Below are 21521 nucleotides of genomic sequence, written 5' to 3' on the forward strand. Positions count from 1 at the left end.
CAGAATTCCTCCTCTGGGTATTTTGAAGTGTTCACCATGAGAAGCTACAATATGAGTGGGTGGATCTGGCAGGAAATTACCACTTTCAGCCTAGAAAAATGACCTCCTGTGGCATAAAAATAGATGTAAAATGTGGCACAGAAGCTCTTTTGTCTCTTGAGTTTGGCAAGTTTTCTGTGAGGATGGAAATTTATGTGAAAGTGCTTATTGAAGGTATTGATAAGAGGTTTACTAGTCATCCACTGAAGGAAAATGAAAGAATCGCTGGCTGTACAGATGGCTTTTGAACCACTTGGGATTTGAGAGCCAAGAAATGCAAATGCAATAATTGAATAGAAGTCTAAAGGTGTTAATTGAGTTAATCTTACCTTAAACAAACACAATTATGGTAGTTTAAACTAGTTTAAGTCTAGTTACTTTTCAGAAATGCTTTGTTAGAAGAATCATTTCGAAAGCTTTTAGAACAGATCTTAATGAAGAATGAGAATCATTGAAGGATAATTAAGGCAGATTTTAGGGTTTGATTTAGAAAGGGACTTGTCTATTATTGCAGCACAGGCAATGGTGCATCAATTTCAAAGGACAATATGCTTTGCTTGTTGTTGAAAAAGTCATTAGTTACCTCTCATTCTTGTCAAGTTGCTTTTGGACTGTTTTGTGAGATCTGACATTCCCAGTGGGTCTTCGTAGCCACAGGTCAATGTTTTGGTTTCTGCATTTTATGAAAGTAGATGTCAGTATTTCAGTTTTATTGACTCATGCTGTTGAGATGAAGGCATCCTGCAGAGCATATGCTGACAATCTAAAAAATGTCAGTTTTGTTGAAAATACCCAGTTTACATGTATGAAAACTTTTACATGCCAAAGTGGCAATAAGCATCTCTGGTAGGGAAATCAGTCTGATTTAGTGGTTAGAGACTAGTTATTTCATAAAGCTTAGGATGCCAACTCTCCAAACTGTTCCGTTGGCCTGGGCATCCAGGCAGTTCCCAGAGCAGCTGCTGGCTTGCTGCAGTCTGGGGCTCAGCATCCTACTGGCTCTGTGCCATTCCAGCCTTGTTCTGCATCCGTGCTGGAACAGCCCCAGGCTTGAGCTCACCCTACAAACAGAGTGCAGGTGTGTTTGGAGATGTCCATGGAGAAACTGCATCTGCCTGGGCAGGCAGAATCTCCTCCACAGATCTTAAATACCCCCATGCTGCTCTCTAATTGACTCAGCAGGACATGGAATTTATCACTGAGGGCTGCTTTGCTGGGCGCTGCAAATTAGGCCCAGGTTGGGTATCCCATGTTGTCCTGTGTGCTCAGAAATTTGTAGAAATCACTGGCTGTGAAAATGCTCAGGAATGACTCCTTTTCAACATCCCCACACCTTACCTGGATTTCAAATCCTGGACCATGTATTCTCACAGGCCATTGTGATTAAATGAGGAAGTTTTGCTTCCCTCTTTTATTATCTGAGGTGGCATCTTTGGCATTGAGCTAAAATAATTTCCTATTTGTGGAGATGGGAAATTTCCCACCTGTTGAAAGGAGCATTATAACACAGATGTGTTAAGGCTGAGCCTCATGCTGTTTGAATAACTGCTTAGTGACTGTGCTATGTATTGTGACTTCAGGCTGGAACTGAACTGGAGTTTCAAAAGGCAAACATGGAACAAACATTGCTCAGTTCTATAGATGGTAATATAGATAAAAAAAATATATACATACACAGAGAATACAAAAGCTTGGGGGTCCTTGTGTATTTACTACTTTTAAACATAAATGGGAAGTCAGTGCTGAAGAGGAAATTTCACCACTATGAAGAAGGCAGTATGATGTTCATCTGTAAGCCATGGGTTTCATCCCAGAACTTTTCTCCAGTATTTAAAGAATAATTCTTCCTAAGTACTTGAGTGAACTACTTATTCCATAGCACCAATAAAGGATCCTATAAAATTATATAGTTTGGAGTAAAAAGAAAGAAATCATGTTGTCCAAATGTAAACATGGGTATGTATAAACCAGAAATTTCTGTAGCACTTTGTTAAATTTCTGAAAGATTATTTATGGGGTTCTTGCATTTGGAGGTGAAAGTGACTATTAGACCATCCATTATCTGACCCTTTTATCTCATACTTCATTTGCTCTCACCACTTTACTCTTGAGCTCATTATTCTTTGCTTTTATTATATTGAAAATTGTTGTCTGCTATTGAAAAATGCAGTGTGCCTCATTATCCTAGCTCTTCCAGAATTGTTAAAGGTATCTTTTAGTTTTTTGGTGGCTCCTCACCTATCTAGCTGGAGAATGTTGTCTCTCAAGGAGGTTCTTGTGGATACTTGGATCCCATGTGTGTTTCTGGATAGTGTCAGTGGGGTCTAGTATGTCTGGTGTGGTCTAATGTCATGTCTGTTTGCATGCTGGAAGTCTTGGGGTCTCAGAGATGCAGACTGAAGGGTCTTGTCTGGTATCTACACTCTCATTTCTTAACAGGACAGAATCTTTATTATTCTTTAGTGCCTCAACACTAAAGCTCAGCAGTGAGTTCTGTTACCGAGAGTGAAATTTTTACATGATAGCAATATCACATCAACTTGAAATCTTGTTCTGTGATTGTTTGGGGATTTTTTGAAGACTGACTACATTGTAGTTATGCCCTAATAGGGGCCAGGGATCATGGATCCCATTATAACTTGGGAGGTTGCACTGCCTCTTACAGTGAGATTTAGTGGTTGAGCTTCAGTGATATTTACCTGGATCTGTGGAAAGGCTTCAGAGATCAGCTCTAGTACAAATAACTTCCTTTCCAGTTGTAAGAGTCCTGGAACTGCTGCTAAATCAAGTGCAATGAGGCACGCATCTAAAGTAAATTACGTTATGGATAATAAGAAAACACTAAGAAATTTTACAGAATTTAAATTATTTCTGAGAGAAATAATTTAATACGTTCAGAATCCAATTGGTATGATGAGCTCTAATTGCATATCTAATATTTCTTTTGAAATGAGCAGTGACTGGCCTACTAACATAACAGTTAAGAAAAGATTTGATTAGCAGCATAAATTGAAATATTGTTTGAATCAGATCTTGAAATGTAATTACCAAGTGCTGTATAGTCATTATGGAGAATGTGGTTTCTGCAGATGTACCTGAGAGCATACAGAGATGATCTACACCAAACTAAAGCTTTCAATTAATTTGACAGGTTATATTATAAAATCAATAAATGGTGGTGTCTAAGAATTTTTTTATGGTGTAATAATTTCAATTTGATAATTTGCAAGCATATAAAATGATATCTTGTTTTATATTTAGAGGTTGTGTATTTTCTGATGATTGAATAGCAGCCAACAAGTGCAGGTATTTCTGGGTTTTGTATTGAAACCTAAAGAATACTAAGACTTTTAGCCTGTTTCAATGGCCAGACACTCAGCAGCTAGCCAAGGTTATTTCTTAGAATGGACATTTCTTATTTATGACTAGTCCTTTATTAATGCCACAACTGTATCTCACTCAGCAGTCACCTTTCTGATTCGTTGTCAAGATTCTGTGAAATACAACAAGCAGCCTGTGAGCTATGTGCTTTTGTAAGTTGTTATATTTGATTTATAGACTGTATGGAGTGTAAACTGCACTGTTCTGCTTAATATCAAGAGTATAAGGGGCCCTGAAACAACAAGGCTGTTTATATTCAAGTGTTGATATCCAAAGAATGCCTCAGAGTGAGGTTTGCTTTGAACACAATGTATTTGTAACTCATATTGTTCTTCTAGTACAGTGAAAGGAACCTTTTTGATGCAGCTCTGTCGAGTAACTATCTTCTAAAATATGACTGGATGATTTACAAAAATGAAGGAATAATTTGTAGTACCAAAAGAAGTCTATGTTTTGCCATGATATATTTCAATAACTAAGTCAGGCTGATGTCTGGTATTTGCTCCTGACAGGGAAAAAAAATCAGAAAACCAGCAAATTACAGTGTTCTGGTTTTAAATTACTAGATTTCTAAATTGGTGAGTATTGTATTAAAACCAAATCAGAGTGATTTCTATGTAATATAGCAGTTTATCAGGTGTGCACAATGGGGTGTTTCTGATCTTGAAAGTAAGCTTCTCCCTGTTTGTCCTACAGTACCCCCATGGGGAAGATTCTCCATGCACCATGAACCAAACACAAATTTATATCAATTTCTTGTGTTTGCATTTACGGATTCAGAATTGCAGAGGAGGCTACATCCCTGCTGAAATGTCACAGAGCTCAGTACTCAGCTAAATTGGTCATTCACTCAAAATTTTTTCAAAAAACTCCCAGCCAAACCCAAAAAAACAACAGTCTTCAGTTTTCTGAGAATTGCATTAGGGGAATTTCTCTATTAAAAACCCCATGTATGCAATTTACATTATATATAATCATATATATATATATATATATAAAGCTGTTACCTAGCTTTAGGTGGGTGCAGCTTTTGTTGCACTTTGTACATTTTCATGGTTTACATATGAGAGTAACTGCAATAGCTCATGGCATCTGATACAAATTTAATCTGTCATGTTGACAGTGTTTATTATTACTTTTCAGTGCCTTCTACAACAGTAACAAAACCAAATCAGCCCACCAAACCGCTAATAAACCCTGTCAAAAATTCCCCTGTCAAGCAGTGAGCAAATTCCTTGTCAAGAAAGGGTTTGTGATCCAAATATAGGAGGAAATTCAAATACTCCAAAGTTTCTAGCAGAAAAACAGAGAGCTAGTCAATGTGAATTGTAAATGTACGGAGAGGAGCCTGATCCAAATTTATTGAAGCTAAAAACCATTTTTGTAATTGTTAAATTAAGGGGGTGTAAACTATAACAATAAATTCTGGGTTGGATCTAGAATACAGTAAGAGGCACATTATTATATTTCTTTTTTCCATATGTCTTCAAAATCATTGATTTTCAATAGATAAAGTTAGTGAAATTACATGAAATTATCCCAGGTAATCATCAGTTCTAGATCAAAGCAGTCAATGCTTTTGGACAAAGGTGAACTAACTTTTTCCAAAATGTATCTGAGTGTGACTTTTTAACTTGGGTTTTGTTTCAGGGGTCGTGAAATCTGTGCTGGCTCATCCATTAGACAGAGATTTTTACTGGGACTTTTTTTAGGACTAACCCAAATAGCTGTCTTATCTGCATTATTTTAGGTTTCTAACAGGTCTTATCCTTGGTTGAGGACTGTTCTTAAAATTGTATATTGTATCTGCATGTCTGGGCATAGATGGCACAGTGTTTGTGCATCTTGGACAGGGCAGGGATGCCATGGGTTGGGGCTGTGTGTCAGTGAGGTCACTGCAGCAGTGCCTGAACAGCCACAGGAGCTGGCTGAGGTAGGACCGTGCACAGCCAGTCCTTTCTGTCAGCAGTACCATCACACCCTCTCCCAGGCTGCCCCCCAAAACACCTCCCCTCTCTCTTTTCCAATGCTAGCTCAAGGATTACTCTTCCCCTGGTTTTTCCAGGTTACTCCTGTGATTGTATCTTGCTCGTTAAGGTAGAAATGTTGCCTGCCAGCTGGAAACTGCTGGAAACAGGGAGGCCTTTTATGGAAATGCTGACACAATTTTATCTATAGCATAGCAGTGCAAACCATCTGTTTCCAATAAGGTGCTTATTATCTTTTCTTGTCAGACTTATCACTACAAAAATATTTTGCTCCATTCACTATAAAGGGGTGCAGTTATGGACATGATAAGGAGGAACTTTATGAAGGATGGTTTTCCCTTTTGATACTGATTTATGCATGTTTATTTCATGGCCAGAGGCAAAAAGCCATATTCCTTTTATATTCTCCCAGTTCATCTGTTTTGGTAGTTCTTTAGGAATACAACACAGAGGACCATGCTTAGACATGTGTCTTATTCTGTGGCTTTTAAAATTGCTGCAATTTATTGTTTAAAAACTGGTGCACAGGTGACTGTGCTGAGGGGCAGTGGTAAACAGTGGGAGAGTCTGTCAGTGAGAATGTTGATCCATTAGCCGCAGTGCAACTCTAGCTCTTCACACAAATTCTGTGTATTTAGTCTGTGACAATTTGTCTGGTCTTCTGTTTTGCTCACTTAATGCAGTTCTGTCTGTTGTTTTATCATGTGTAAAAGTAAGATTCGTGACAACAGGTAGAGGTTAGGAGAGCACAGGCTTTGAAGGATTTTACTGTAAACATTGAGTAAGACCCGGGTGAACAGAAGAAGAGAAGAATTAATTCCTATGATGATACCAAATCAGTGCTGAAGGCCTGCTGCTTGTGGGTGGTCTACAAGTATCAATTTGTTTTATTACATGCATCTAGTGTATGTTGCAACATTACTGAAAGCCTGAACTCTCACACGAAGTTTTGAAAGGAGCCAGGCAGAAAGCCCTCTCCCAAGGAGATGTTCATTGGTGTGTCAGCACATCGCATTTCCATCACTGCTCTCCTTAAGGCAGAAGTTACCTTGTACCTGAGGGCAGGTGAAAAGCTGTTTTGGAGTACTGGCTGTTCATTGAGTAATTGGGAGGTCTGGGTGCAGCACTCAGGTGAGGCAGCTCTGCCTGGGATGAGATGCAGAGCTTAGTCTCATTGCATGTATGATACAATCTGGCTCCTCGCTCATATCTTGCCTCTGTGTTCGTGCAGATCAGTTATATCTCTCTCATGTGTTGTAGCTCCACTGTGGGACACTCCTCCCTCAGAATGCTCTGTCTTGAGCACTGTTGTGCATCTTTAGTGGGCTGAAATTTTCACTTCTTAAACTCTGCAGAGCATTTTATTTCAGAAAATTTGTTTTATTATAAAAACCTTTTAATGAATTTTATTCCAAGCCTACCAATCTGGTAGGATTAATGATAATATAAAATAATATGGTGACGACGTGTTTAGCCTTATTTGCAGAAAAGATTGTTGGCAGTAGCTGCATGAGCCTGTGTTAGCCCAGAGCACCAGTGGAGAAGGAGTTAGTGAAGCAGGGCATTGGCAATATTGCATTTCTTCACTAGTGTAAATAAATCTAGCAATAGGACACTGCATGCTGGAAATTGTCACAAACCTCTAGTGCACTTTGTGGATAGATGCCAGCTATTTCTAATCCTTTGGGAATTGTCCAACAGGTAAGTATCTATGTGAGAAACAGCTCCTGATCAAGGGAGTGAAAGTCAAGATCTTTAGCTGGCGTTAACTGAAGCAGCTACAGATTTCTCAGAGCTGACTCTTCAAATTAGCTGTGAATGCATCATAATATTTCCAGCCTCTTTTTTTCAAGAAAAATGAGTAGTTCTGGTGGTGCCCTTGGTGATTCTAAAGTTCTGAAGGAGCTAATAGATCAGATTTGTTTCAAATGCTCTGTTAAGTCTGAAGAATAACATCCCTGACTGATTAATTTAATTGCAGTACCAGGTAGAAGAAAACACATTAATTTGCAGAGATGTTCCAGTTTTGCTTTACAATAAAATGCAAGTAGTGACCCAGGTACTAAAGCCACTGCTTAAAGGACTTGAACATAAATATCTTACAGGCTTTGAAGAACCAAGATAATGGTCTCACTTCTGTCCTTTGATAACAAGCATTGGTCTTTACTGTTACCTAGAGTGTATTCCAACATGTTCAGTATTTTGCTGAATTGGATTAATATTTCTAAATTCACAGTAAAATGCAATCAAATGATTGTCTATTTAAGGTGTTGTGGTTTACTTCTTGCTTCAGAATTATCAATACCTAAAAAGTCTTGTCAAGCAGCTTTTGAATGGGGCATTGTAATGTTAAAGTGTCTTCTTGGTGTAACACTCAGATGTGTAAGGTGGTGAGGTAAGGCAAATATATAGATTTTCCTTAGGGAAAAGGTTTCAAAGAAAGAATATGGGGCTTGAATGGAAAAGTTGAAGTGGTTCAGAAAATGAAAATATGTAGGAACCTAAAAAGATAGGAAATGAGGGCACTTTTTGAGGAAAATTAAGACCTCCAAAGACTCTGATGAGCTTGTGATAAGCTGGAGTTTATCTGAACCAAGCAAAACATTATTTGAACTTCCCCAGGGAGTGATTAAAAAAATATCACAGAGATTTGGTGAAGGAACTTGCATTATGTTTGTATGCCAAACTGCTCTTTCAGTCACAGTATATTGTTTAAATGCAAAGCCAGCATTAATTCCCTGTTCAAACAGAGCCCACAGGGCCCTAAAGTGGACCTTTATGTCCTTATGAATGTCCTGAACTGTAAGGTTCAAACAAGTGATTGGGCTATTGTTATTTGTTGTTTGTATTGCAGTCTTAAATGCTGTGTGAAAGATGCAATTTGAGATGCATTTCTTGTGCCACAGATAATCACTTCTAAAGATCCCCTGCATTAGAGAGAAGAAAAAAACAAACTATGCTGAAAGGTGTTTATAAGGAGTTGATGTGATGCATCATGAAATTTTAGTAAAAATTTCAGCCTCTAAATGTAACACAATAATGCTTTACAGGGGGTTAAAGCCCACTGCCATTAATTAGTGTATTTTGATACCATAGGCTCAGTCCCCAAAGGTTTATCATTTAATGGCACTGAAGACTTAAGTAAAAAAACCCTGTTTTTTAGCTGGGTTTGTGCCAAATTCTTTCTTGAAACCTTTTCTCTAAGGAAAAAGCACATATTTGTTTTTGTTATTATCATGTAAGTTTGGAGATGTCAAAACTAAGACACTTTTACTGTTAAACTGAGTCAAATGTGTTGTGCAGGATTCCTGGCTTCCAGCTGGTGATTTCCACTTCAGAGCCCAATGTTTGGTCATATTAGAGCCCAGCTTTATGTCAGGGTTCCCTGTATTGATTACACAGGTTACTGAGTGCAGTGAAGGCCAAGTTTTGATACCAGCAATGGGGCATAGTCACACTAGAGTGCCCACATACCCTGGATTGTTCCCTAGAAGTGATCTCGAGCCTAATGCTTGAGTTGCATCCCTTAAACATGGATGCTTCTCTCAACCACACACAGGTTTCCTTCCTTTTATAGAAATGTTTTATTTTCTCTTTTGTATTTTATACATTTACATGAACCTAATTTCAGGTCCTAGCTCTGCTTTGGGAGTTAAGTGGTGTGACAAGATGTCAGTATTCAGAACGCTTTGCTTTGGAAAATAAAATGTTGTAACTTGGATGCTGCCACCTTGGGCTTTTAAAGACTCATATCAAAGAAACAATAGTAGGGTAAAATTAAAAAGATCTGAAAAATGATGAAGTCGTTTTGAAAGGAGGAAGTAAGGGAAATACTAAATAGATTATGTTCAAAGCAAACAGTAGCTGGAGGTGATGACGGCTGGTTTGTTTTAAACTAGGCATCCCTACTTGAATTTTAATTCATTCCAAACTTTTTAGTATGGATTATTTGCCTGACAAACTTCATAATGCTTCCTCCCTGACGTATGGAACCATATCCAATGACTAGGAGCAGGGGAGCCTGCAGAAAAGCCTTTCATTTCCTCTGTCCCAGAAACCATAATCCTGCAGCAGAGCTAAGTAATGGCTGGTATGTATCCATTTATCACTGCTATGCATCTAAATGACAGGGTGGATAGTATGTCTTCTTTGCTGACCTTTTTATTTTCTTTTATTTTTTTGATTTTTTTTAAACACTTGTATGGACCAAGGATTGGAACAGTACCAAAGACAAGTTAAAAATTGAATGGAAATAAAAATATGTAGTTTTTATCCAGTGAATCATACTGTAACACAGAGTCTCCAGGTGGCAAAGACACCTGCAGTTCTTTCAAGGGATTTTCTTTACAAAGTTAACGTTGCCATTTTCCACTGTTACATCAAGGAAAAATCAGAAAGTGGATTTTGCTTAAAATTCCTTCTTAAATATAATGAAATTATGCAGCATTCTGAAAATGGAATGAGGATGTTCTTCACCTCACCTAGCTCTGTTTGTCTTCCAGTGGGATTTAAAGTACATTGGTCTGCAAATATGAGTCTACTTGAAGTCATCCTTGTTGCATAGAACAATCACCAGCCTGTGCTAGAGGGGAAGATTCTCTTAAATAACTGAGTTTTCCCTTGCCGGCCTGGATGAGTTGGGACAACCTTGAAAAGGTCTTATGACTCAGAAATGATGAAAAAGATGGAATTGGGTCGGGTCAGTGAAAACATTTTTCTGCAGCTTGACTTGGATTTTTTTACAAGGCTTTTATTGGTGTGAGGTTCCCTCTAGCAAATCCCAATGGTTTTTTTTGACTGAAATAGGTGATTTCAAACATCCCGAGAATGAAAGAAAAGGTTTTCAAGTTATGTAGCTAATAAAAGGACTGTCCTTGGTATTTCAGTAATGAAATACTTTCCAACAAAAAATACCCTCAAAAACCCCACAACCCACATTGTAGAAAAATTCCTGAGCAATGCTAATTATCTTAAGGAGTTTTTTTTATCCCAAACTTTTCTTGAAATGAGCTGAGCCCTACTCACTTGTTACTTACTAACGTTGTTCCTTTTACACACTGAAAGGAGGAAACTGCTTATTGCTCCTATATCTGTAAGTAATAAATAAGTTTAACTCTCTCTTGGGCATGAGACACATCCAAATGCCTGTCTCTTCCTCATGTACATATGTGTGATTATCTTCAGGATTACACTTGAAAACTAGGCTGCTCCTTTAGAACCTTCCTCTCTGATGCTGTGCAGAAAGCAGCCGTGGTGCCCTGAGGGCTGCCAAAGTCTGTTCCATGTCAGCTTGGAACCAGAAGTTGCTGACTGAGCTGTCTGAGCTGTGGTAAAGGTAATGGTGGCAGAAAAGAAACAAGAGGCTTTGTTCCTGAAATTTTTGCAGGTTTTTTGCTTACCATTCTTCTTTTTTACTTTCTTAGAGGCCCAGAATTTCAGCAAATGAATGGCTTTGCTGTACAAACAGCATATTATGAGTACAGCTTTCCAGCAATACCTTCTTACTCCACCCAAACACTGGGTAGTTTTCACTTCAGTTTGAAATGCTGAGCCTGTTGGAATGCAAGGATTTTTAATTATGGAACTGAGTTTTCTTGCTAATTACAAATCTTTATTTTTAGTTGAAAAAGAGGGTGATATTAGCCAGCAAGGATGCATTTAGGGGATTACAGGAGTCCATTTTGCAAACCACAATGTAGAATAGCTTTGTGGAAAAAGGCAGCATGTAATGATAGGTTCCTATTGAACTTTGATGTGTATGGCTTCAAAGAATGAGAGTGTTTGGGCAGCAGCAAGTGTTTCTCTTAGATATAATAAAAAAAGACATCTATATGCATTTTTGGTGACTTCAAAAGAGCTAAATCCTGCAAAACAAGGAAGGCAAACCAGTTATTTTGCAGTGCGTTGCTCTTTTACCAGTTAGACTCTGAGTGTTAGAGCATATATGAAACTGGAACAGTGGAACTTGTAAGATTTAGAATAGATGGGTACAGAGAAGAGCAGACAGAGTTAGGGGCTATTTATTTAATGCATTTTCCTCTTTCCATTGAATTGGTTAAATCTCATTGCCTTCTATAAGATAATTGGCTCGGTGCACAAGTGAAGCTGCTGTTTACTTTTGGTTCAGCAGCACTGACATCATCTCCCATAGCACCCATAGACAAACTGTGGAAGAACTCAGTATGGTATTGAACGGGTGGATAACAAGGTGAATGATGACCTGGTGGGACTGTTGAGTTCACAGAGTAGTGGCTGGCAGTTCTGAGTCCAGCTGATGGCTAGATCTTAGTGACATTCCTTAGGGATCAGTGCTGGGAGCACCAAGAGATGGTTATTTTGGAACCTGACTGACACAGTGTGACCTTACCCTGCATGGCTTGTTCCTTGTGCCATAGGTTTCTGGCTGACTGGACAGCCAGGGTGGTTTCTTGCGAATTGTCCCTAGATCCCTACAGGATTCCAAATGGGTTGTGAGTGGAAACTGTGTCTCACTGATAATGGCACAGGAAGTAGCTGAGAGAATTTTCTTCGCAGCCAAAATGCATTATTTTTACTAAATCACAGCAGTCCAAGTCTGGCTTTTGGAAAGACCAAAATCAAACATTTATGGATTCCAGAAAGGGAGCCAAAATAGACCATCGAATAATATTACATTTGTACTGTAATCTTGCTATTTTAGGCTTAAGTTTAGAATTATTATGCACAGTTCATTATGTCCTGATCACATTTGCTTAAATTTCCAGTAGCAGCAAGTTGGGTAGGATTTCCACTGTTGGGGTGTGTTTGCTTTCAGAAGGTTTCAACCTCTTACATTTTGGGAAATGTGCTAATTGCAGGTTTAGTTTTGTTGTAGTTTAAAGACAATGCCTGCATTGCTGAACTTGTGTGTGTTCCACAGTGCCAAGCCCAGGCCCTGCCTCCACTGCTTGAAATGTGTTTGCTGTGTGTTCTCTTTGTGAGCTCCCCACCAAAAGAATCTGATATTTCTCTGGGACCAGCCTGTCTTCATGCAAATGAAGTGATTCTTCTTAAAAATGTCATCCCATAGTCAAGAATGTGCTCCAACATTTGCTTATAAAATGAAATGATCTCTGTTGCCTCAAGCCTCTTTTGAGATAATTAAACATAATAATTGTCCTTGATAAGCACTTTGTTTAGGCTTTTTCCACACTGAGTCAGCAATAGCTGAACTGACTTTAACTACCTTGCATGACAAAGTCCAAGCAGAGCATTTGTGGCCACGTGGGCTCCAGCAGAGACCAGGGACCCTGCTACTGACTTAGTCTTTTGACTGCTCTGCTCCAACTGCTGAAATCTGCAGTAGTGTTTTCTCAGGCGAGCCCGGAATGCCTCCCCGTGACAGTCTCTGTGCAGCCTTGGACATTTGGAAGTCATTTTATTTCCCACTGTATGCTTGAGGCTTCAATGTGGTCATCTGAGAGTATTTGTATAAGCACTGCTGGCATATCAGGCTCCTCAGCTCCCTCCTTCACCCTATTCTCCTGCAGGCACACAGCAATGTGTCCTGCCAGCCTACTTGGGAACTGAAGTAACAACAGAGAAGAAGAAAGTTAAACACGTTTACATCTAACCTTATTCATGGGATACCTCTAATGAGTTAGTTTAACAGAGTGCTTTTGAAACAGACATGTCCAAGACTGGGATAACCAAAAGGAAAGGACCAATCTGACTAAACTTTGAGCAAGGTTGCTTCTGCACAGTTTCCTGCATTGTCTGGAGTGTTGACTGAATAAGGGTTGAATCTTGTTCAGCAGCTCAGGACCAGTGAGGTTAAGATGCAGATACAACACCATGATTTGCTTTTAGGGAATTGAATAGTACAATAAAAAAATTGGATAGTGCTGTGGGACCAGTGAGAGAAAGCCTTTTCACTGGAAGGGATCCCAGTATTTTCTGCCTTTGTATTCATCATGTATTGGATCTTGGAACAAAAACATTGTTTTTGATTGTTCTGTGTTGGAAATGAAACTTATCCATAAAAAGGCAAGCAAAACTTCTCTTTGCCCTGATGGAGACATAAATTCATGAACATGTGAGAAAAAGGGGAAATAGGGGGCACCAAACCAATTGTAGGGTAGTATTGATTTCATCAGAGTAAGTGTAGAAGCAGTTGCATACTTCAGATATTGATTTACAACTAATTTGGAGGTTTTTAACTGTATCCTAAGCATAGTTTTTCCTATTCGGTTTCCCCCTCTCAGTCAAAACTGAAATCACAATGCTGAATGGAAAACAGATTTATTTATTTATTTAGGCACAATTTTCTGAAAGAAACAAACCCCAGCTGCCAGGTCACCCTAAGAGAGCCCTTTACCTGAGACATTATTTTTTCTCCTAAGTCAGGGTATGTTGTTTTGCTGTTGCTTTCTGCTTCTGGACTGCTATTTAGAGCTCGGAGGCTGGGTTTTCTTGGTTGATGAATCTCAGATGGTGAACTCCCTCCCTTTTAGAAGCAGATGGCCAGATGAAGTGCATGGCTTTAGGAAAGCTTCATTGATGGTCACAGTAATTTCAACAATTAATTAAGTCTCTTCTTGGGAGCTTGCACCTTGGTGCTTCACAGTATTTATTCATACTTAATGGTATCTGTGGCCTCTGCAGGAAAAGCAGTTGAGTCTGTAATTTTCCAGCTGAAAATACATGTTTTAAAATTATCTATATTCTTTTAGAGAATACCCTGGAACTTTTCTTCTTCTGAAAGCTTGCAGCTCCTTGTCTAGAGAGCTGACCTCCTCAATCACATTGAAACTCACTTGGACTTTAAAGCATTCAACATCTTTTATTCTGTGGAATGTTGTTAAAAAGGCTTATTAATTGTCAACTTTGCAAATTATCCCCTAGGATTTTTTTTAAGCAGGAACTTTGAAGGATGGATTAGCCCTCCCCCACCTCTTTTCTGAAGAAAAAGTTCTGATGAAATCTGGTTTCCTACAGATTTGTGTTTTAAACTTTGTGCCTGTGTATATTCCCGTAAGTATAATGCAAGGGATTTGTTCTTAACCACTTTTTTATAAGGGAGGTAGGGCAGTGACTTGGAACTCCTTTCTCTTCCTAAATGCTCATGTGCACAAAATTGGCAAAAAACTGTGCATCAATTCAGTCCTTTATTAGTAAAGTATTCCAGGTTCATCCCTGTGGTATTCACATATACCACCCATCCTCATGTATGTAACTGTAAAGCTCTTTCGTGAATTCTCTCTGTTAATCATTATTAACAAGAATTGTTTCTGTGCAACAAATGCAAAATAGATTTTGTATTTGTCAGCACTCCTGAAAACTACCTGATTTACAGAATAATTGGTGTTTAAATTATAATTTGCAAATCACAGTAAGTATATATATATATTATATATTAGTATTATAAAAGATAATACTTTATTACTACTCAGAAAAAAAAATACAAAAATATAAACAAAACAGGCAGTCTGATTCTTATTGAAGTGAATGAGAGGGTTTTTCCCATTGATTTAAGGGGATCTGGATCATGCCCTACATTATTGTTGCAGCAGGCTGACAGTCAAACATTATTAAGCCCAAGCTCCTCTTGTCCCTGTCCTGGCAGTCTGTACACATGCACAGCAGTACATCTGCAGAATGGCTGTTAGCACGTATCATCTTTCATGTTGATCTCCTTCTGCACCTCTGCTTTGTGAGTCAGCAGGATTAACTTTTGTAATTCATATCTCAAAACTCAGCTTTTCATTTTCTAGCTTTTTAAACCTTAAAACCACTGTATCTGTGTAATCTTATATATCCCTATGCTTTTCACAAACTAGCATGAGGATGATAAAGAGAGGATGAGAGGACCCCTGTGCAAGCAGTTTTATTTGCAACTCTTTTTCATTAAATAACTGTACCCCTTCTGTTCCAGTCTTTTTATGTTAAACAATGCAAAAGAATTGGGCTTTGGTTACACTGTGCATCAAGAAGCCCCTCCTGGCAGAAGAAAGCCTAAAACTGGTAGGCTGCTTTCAGTAGCAGTCATCATCTTTTTTCCTTTTGTTAGACTGTGTTCTCTACCACTGTAGGTCTGTCAGCCTCTAGACTCCTTTAATTAGCACATTTGGTAGGACCAGTAAAAGTGCGATGAAATAGAGCTGCTTTGATGCCAAATCCTTTTCTTTTCCTTGTCATTTCATCTATGACTCAATGGGGTTCATGTCTGCAGAAACCACTCGTATATGCAGGTTTTGCTTGGGCCATTTATTTTCTTCAAGTAGGTCATTGAAAGATGTGTTCCTGTCCTTCATATACCTGTCATCAACTCAGCTGAAGTAGTGGTGGTTCACTGCTTCTACTTTTTATGGTGCACATTTTTGTGGCATCATTTTCCCTCTCTCCTTCTCTCTCCTCCTTCTCTCTCCTCCTTCTCTCTCCTCCTTCTCTCTCCTCCTTCTCTCTCCTCCTTCTCTCTCCTCCTTCTCTCTTCTTCTTTCTCTCCCTTTCTTCTTCTTTCTCTCCCTTTCTTCTTCTTTCTCTCCCTTTCTTCTTCTTTCTCTCCCTTTCTTGTCTTCCTGTCTTTCTTTCCTGCTTGGTTCCATATCCAGACCTTACTTTCCTTTTTCCATGTGTAAGATAGGAACAGGAATCAGTGAAAACAATATGGGCACAATAATGGGAAGTAAGTAACTTTAAACAACAAATGAAGCAATAGTAAATTTTCAGGTGTTGGTTTCAAAATGATGTGGTGAAAAATTGAAATTATTTCATGTGCTGTCTTTTAAAACCCTTATCCTGCTGTTGGTGTGAGAATTAATCTTGAGAGAGATGTACCTGAAATGAAAACAAGCTCAGCACAAGCAGCCCAAAGGGAGGAGGCCTTACACACCTGATCTGTGCATGAAGTTTGACACTTGCTCGAGATGACTGATGGACATTGACAGCCATCTAGTGGCTGGGATGGCACGCTGGGTCCCCTGTCCCCTTCCTCCCCTCCCAGTAATTAGCACAGCTTCAGTGGTGACACCAAACTGGCTATGTCAATGCCTGGTGTGATTTTACTTCCAAGCTGCTGATGCTAGTCTGTGTGTCTGAGGATCTGGTAAATTAGTTGTAACAGATGGTTTGACTGCTGATAAATTAGTTCTTTAAAGTAAAACCATACTCCAACACATCAATATATGGCAGAAAAAAATTGCATTTTACCTACTGTGCTTTGCATTGAAATCCTCTTTCTGAAGGTTGGTTGTTGTGTAAGGTCATGGATGAATGAGTGCTTAAATGTATCATTGGGTATCTCTCCTACATTGCCTTTTATATTCGCAGACTGCTTTGAGACTTGGTGGGTTTGAATCCTGTCAGTTCTTTAGTCAGGTCCAATACCAACTAGAGTTGTACTTTTTTGTAGATAAGAAAGGAATTGTTTAATGGCCTAGCAGATTCTTTTGCCTCATTAAAAATTTCCAAAGCTGCTTCTCAAGCCACTCAGCACCTTATGTTGCAGCTGTAGAGGTAGAAAGAACACGTGATATATAAAGAGTTTGTAACTTGGTCTCTGTGATTAAAACAATCCTGCAAATTTCCAAGCCAGAGAGGAAATGGTAGAATGATTTCCTTTGCTGCCTTTGCTGCTCTGGGCGTAGCTGGATAACATGCCTGCAGTTCAGGCCTGGGAATAGAATGTCAAAATATTCTTGTAAAATGAGCTGGCTTTGAAAGAGCTGCCCTTTCCAGGTTACTCTTTCAGTGTAATGCAGTCACAGCAGAAAACAACCCCTAGGAGCACTGAATTTAATCAAAAGATGTATAATGTTTTCTGACAATATTAAAAGGTGGTAGGTTTTTTCTTTTGGTTTTGGCTTGTTTGGGTTTTATTTTTGGTTGTGGGTTTTTTTTTTTTTTTAATTGCCATCACATCTGCAAACTGATAGGGAGGCAGACTTCTTAGTAGCTTTCAGAAGTTGGTATGTGCTTTTCCTCTGCCTTTGTCTGCCTCTTTCCCAGCTGCTGAGCAGGACCCAGGCAGAAGCTAGTCACCATCTGGCTCAGCTCTGATTTGCCAAAGCGGTTGCTATGTGGTTTATTTGAAGTTATGACAGAATGCTGACTTTGGGCTCAATAACTTAGAAATTTCATTTATGCAAACTGTTGCTCTTTTGAACAGCACAACGAGTTCTGTGGGTGATATGTTAAAGAAGACATAGACCATATGCCAGACATCTGGGGGGAAAAGGCTAAATATGTCAGACACTGCATTATGTCATGCTCACAAGGGAGAAATGAGAAGAGTGGTTTCCAAAATATGATCTGCAGTTTGGAAAATGATTCTCACAGTGTCATAAATGGACTGTACAGCACACTTTGTTGATGTCTTTACTTCACACTGAAAACATTTCCTCCTGAGCTTCTGCAGCACCTCTTCGAGTCATTTAGTCTGTTGGTGTGATAAAGCAATTGAAGAGGAGCTGACCTGGTGAAAATTTCAATTTGAGTTTGTGTTAGAAAGCTGTTAGTGATGGCAGGCAACAGTTAATGACACATCTGCTCCCTTTCTTCAAGCTTTCACTTTGATGGAGTAACTGGGCTTGAGATGAGGCACAAAGCTGAAATTCCAAATCTGCTCATATTTATTACTTTGTAATTTTCTGTTGACATCTGGTTTAAATTAGGACAGAAATGTATAGAACAGTGGAATTGTCTTTGTGCTTAGAGCTGTTAATTTTTACATTAGTAACAGGTTTGCTTAAACAAACAATGGTTATGATCTTTGATTAGGCAGATGTGTCCTATGTATATAGTTGACTCTACTCCCAGTCTCGTATCAGTTAGAAATTAGACCTGTTTGGGAACTTTCAGAAGTGGTTTTAACCGGATTGTCCAATTTCAAAGATATTTTGGATAGGAGGGATTTCTGTGGTCAGATGGAACTCCCACCCATGTGAGATCAATCTTCTCTGCAGCATCTCAGTGATCAGGAGAAAAATTTTTGGACTGTGAGTGACAGCTTTGCCATGTGTGACTCAGACACTGTCTTGGCACTGGGATTCTTGGTTTGCAAGTTGTGACACATGGTCTGTGGACAGCCTGGGGATGGTTCTTTGGTTTTGCAGCTGCTTGCTCCTTTAGGGGATGAAATATTTATTAGGACAAAATGAAAAAAATCCTTTCTTGCTGCTTTCATATTCTGTGAAATCTTGGCTACACAAGCAAAACTTTTTACTTGTTTTTTGAACTCTTTCTTAGACATATTTTAATTTTAGGAGAAGATACTGAGATATACTCACCTCATGATAAAAAAGTAAATCCAAACATATCCAGTGTGTTTGGCTACAAAGTAGGAAGAAAAAGGCAAATACTTATACATGGTAAAACAGTACAAATGTAAATGTGATTGTTTGAATAAGAAAATAGAGAGGATGTATGCATATAATCAGTCCATACTGGTCCTGTATAAATAGTGAAAAAGGATGGTCTTTTATACATGGTTAAAATATGTAAGGGGTATTCTGTATGTAGTTAAGATATATCCATGGCAGTATTGTGTGTGTGCTGGGTTAATCATGTGGGGCCGCGGCCAGCTGGATTATAAAAACTGACCATAAATCGTGTGAGGAGCCTCTTGTTACTCAGCTGGATTCCCTGCTGCAAATACCACTGCAGTGGGTGCTGCTATTGCCTCTGGACAGAGGCTGGCTGTCCTGTTTGGAAGATTTGATTCTCAGTGCTGGTATTCCCCCACACCAGTAAATAAACCTCACCCAATGAATGGGAGGGTCTTTTTTCTTTCCCCCAGCTGCTGCCGTGTCTGTTGAGCCCTGTCCCATCTGGCTGTGTAGGCCAGCAGGGAGCAGGCAGCATGTGCTGTTGCAGACAGAAGTCACAGGTTCTTGTCCCCAGTCAGACCTCTCCAATGTGCTGTGCTCAGCACTTACATAGAGCAGGGGATTGGCAGGAGTTCCTCAGGGCAGAAGTGACACCCCACTGAGCAGAGTGACATCCAAAGACTCCTGAGGCAAAGTTTCTTTGATAGTGTGGGGAAATTGAGGACTCTATTTTACTTCTTTCTGATCAAGAAATAAGGTGGTAAGAGAAGAAAGACACATCTCTTAAAAGTCCTTAACATCAGCTTTAGCTATGCTGGTGCATTGTTTTCTCTGTGTATGTAATGCTGCTTCTCATCTCCAGATGTGCTCCTTCCTTGTCCAGTCCCATTCCTTTGATTTCACGGTTGGAAAATGTGTTGTATATTCTTTCCTCTGTCCCAGGAGAAGATGGTGAAGAAATAGCCTGCACTCAGAATGGACAGATGTACCTGAACAGGGATATTTGGAAGCCCTCACCGTGCCAAATCTGCGTCTGTGACAATGGAGCTATTCTTTGCGATGAAATCCAGTGTCAAGATCTGCTGGAGTGTGAGAACCCCCAGGTGCCCCCGGGAGAGTGCTGTCCTGTGTGTCCCCATACACCACGGGATTTCGACCCCACCATTGGTAAGAGCCTCTTCTAGTTTGAGAGGAGAGGCAGCCCAAAGAACTAGGAACCTTGTGATATTGAAATTCCTAAAGCTATTTTTATGGTGAAAATTTAAGTCTGAATATAGATACCTGGCAGTTATCATCCCTCTTGGGCTGCCCCATAGCTGACTCCAAATAGTTTCATTTAGACTATGAGTCTCATATAAGCCCAAATGGCTTTACAGCTAAAAGTTTGATCTGAAATCTGTCTTGATATTTTGAGGAGGTTCAATTCTGGCTTCTTTTTGTGGTTCATCTGAAACTGAAAGATAAGTATATATAGTAAACATACTAATATATATATATATATATATATGTTGAACGCATAACTGTATAAAATAAGTGCATTCTTTAAAATGCTCAATTCAGGGACCCTCTAATAAATGTAAACTGAGTAAATGTAAAATATTTTCCCAAAGTGAAAACACAGATCCTTTTATGAGACATAAAAGAAGCATGAAGTATTATTGACTCCCTATTTGCATCTTTTCTGCTATGTACCTTAAAGATTATGTCTTTTCTTCCTGGACAGACTTGGATAAAGGAACCCCTCCTCAATTTTCCTATAAGAACATTTTTTACCTTGCAATTAAAGCTACATAATACAGTGTATTGAATTATTAGAGTTGCATTCAATGTATAATAATTAATTTCTTCAGGAGATATAATTGCTGTTGATCAGCTTAATATTGAACAAAGCAGCAATAAAGACAAAAGCAGGGACTTGTGTAATTGAGCAGTGGAGCAAGATGTGGTGAGCATTAATAAATAGATGGTGCATCCTGCTCTGTTTTGGGAGGCATTGGGCCAACACCAGCAGGGTACACCCAGCAAATATAAAACAGTATGGATACATTGCCAAATTCCTTACTGTTATTAGAGGCATTCATAAAATATTCTTCTGAAGGATTTTTGTGGGCATGAGTGTGGCTATATGGCTCTGAATGCATGCCCATGGTCATGCAGGTGCTTTCTAAGAAATAAAAGGTCAGAAATCTCTCTGTGAGCTCTGTTTTCTGAAGAATACCATGTAATATGTTGTGGCTCCATCAGCAGTTATTGTTGGAATCAGTAATAAAGCTCCTCTGACTTCCTGTCAGTCATTAGGCCAGCATCTCACAATCCCCCACAAGATACTCTGCTTTCCCAAAGTGTTTTTTGTTACTCTGTGCAATGAGGAAAACGGGTAAGAATTACAGCACATTTTTGCACAGTGTTGTGATTCCTCACACCTGAACCAGTGAATATGTGTGTCCCTTAGAACTCTCCCAGCTCCCTGTGGGCAATGCACCATCCCTTCTGCATCCAGGATCAGGGATGGCTCTAGCTGCAACACCTTCACTCAACTCTTACTGTATTCTGTCTCTCAGAGTAAAATCACTAATTTCTTCTCATTTCTTCTTTTGTCCTTTCTCATAGGTAGAGGAAGAAAGGTAAGATTTCCTTTACTTTTTTGTAATGTATTACTACCATTAAAAGAATCCCATGCATCTCTTTGAAGCATATCACAAAAGATACACATAATCTCTGTTAAAAACATGTAGTTCTTTCTCTTGGCCTTGGTGGCTAGGGAGATTGCAGTCCACATGAAAAAAACATTGGGATGCAGGCAGAAATCCTGATCTTAATATAGAGAATC

The 21521-nt window shown here is 39.1% G+C and overlaps 1 protein-coding gene across 6 annotated transcripts in view; it reads left to right on the forward strand.

Moving 5' to 3' along the window:
• Nucleotides 1-21521, forward strand: part of COL5A2 (collagen type V alpha 2 chain) — a 130694-nt gene that overhangs the window by 62277 nt on the left and 46896 nt on the right. For all 6 annotated transcript variants that reach the window (XM_068196384.1, XM_068196380.1, XM_068196383.1 and 3 more), the window contains 2 exons: nt 19634-19858; nt 21302-21315. In XM_068196384.1, the coding sequence (XP_068052485.1) occupies nt 19675-19858; nt 21302-21315 (198 nt within the window). In that variant the 5' untranslated portion in view covers nt 19634-19674. The remainder of the gene's footprint in view (nt 1-19633; nt 19859-21301; nt 21316-21521) is intronic.

This window comes from Anomalospiza imberbis, chromosome 7, assembly GCF_031753505.1.
Source record: "Anomalospiza imberbis isolate Cuckoo-Finch-1a 21T00152 chromosome 7, ASM3175350v1, whole genome shotgun sequence".
In the NCBI taxonomy this organism is placed as follows: Eukaryota; Metazoa; Chordata; class Aves; order Passeriformes; family Viduidae; genus Anomalospiza; species Anomalospiza imberbis.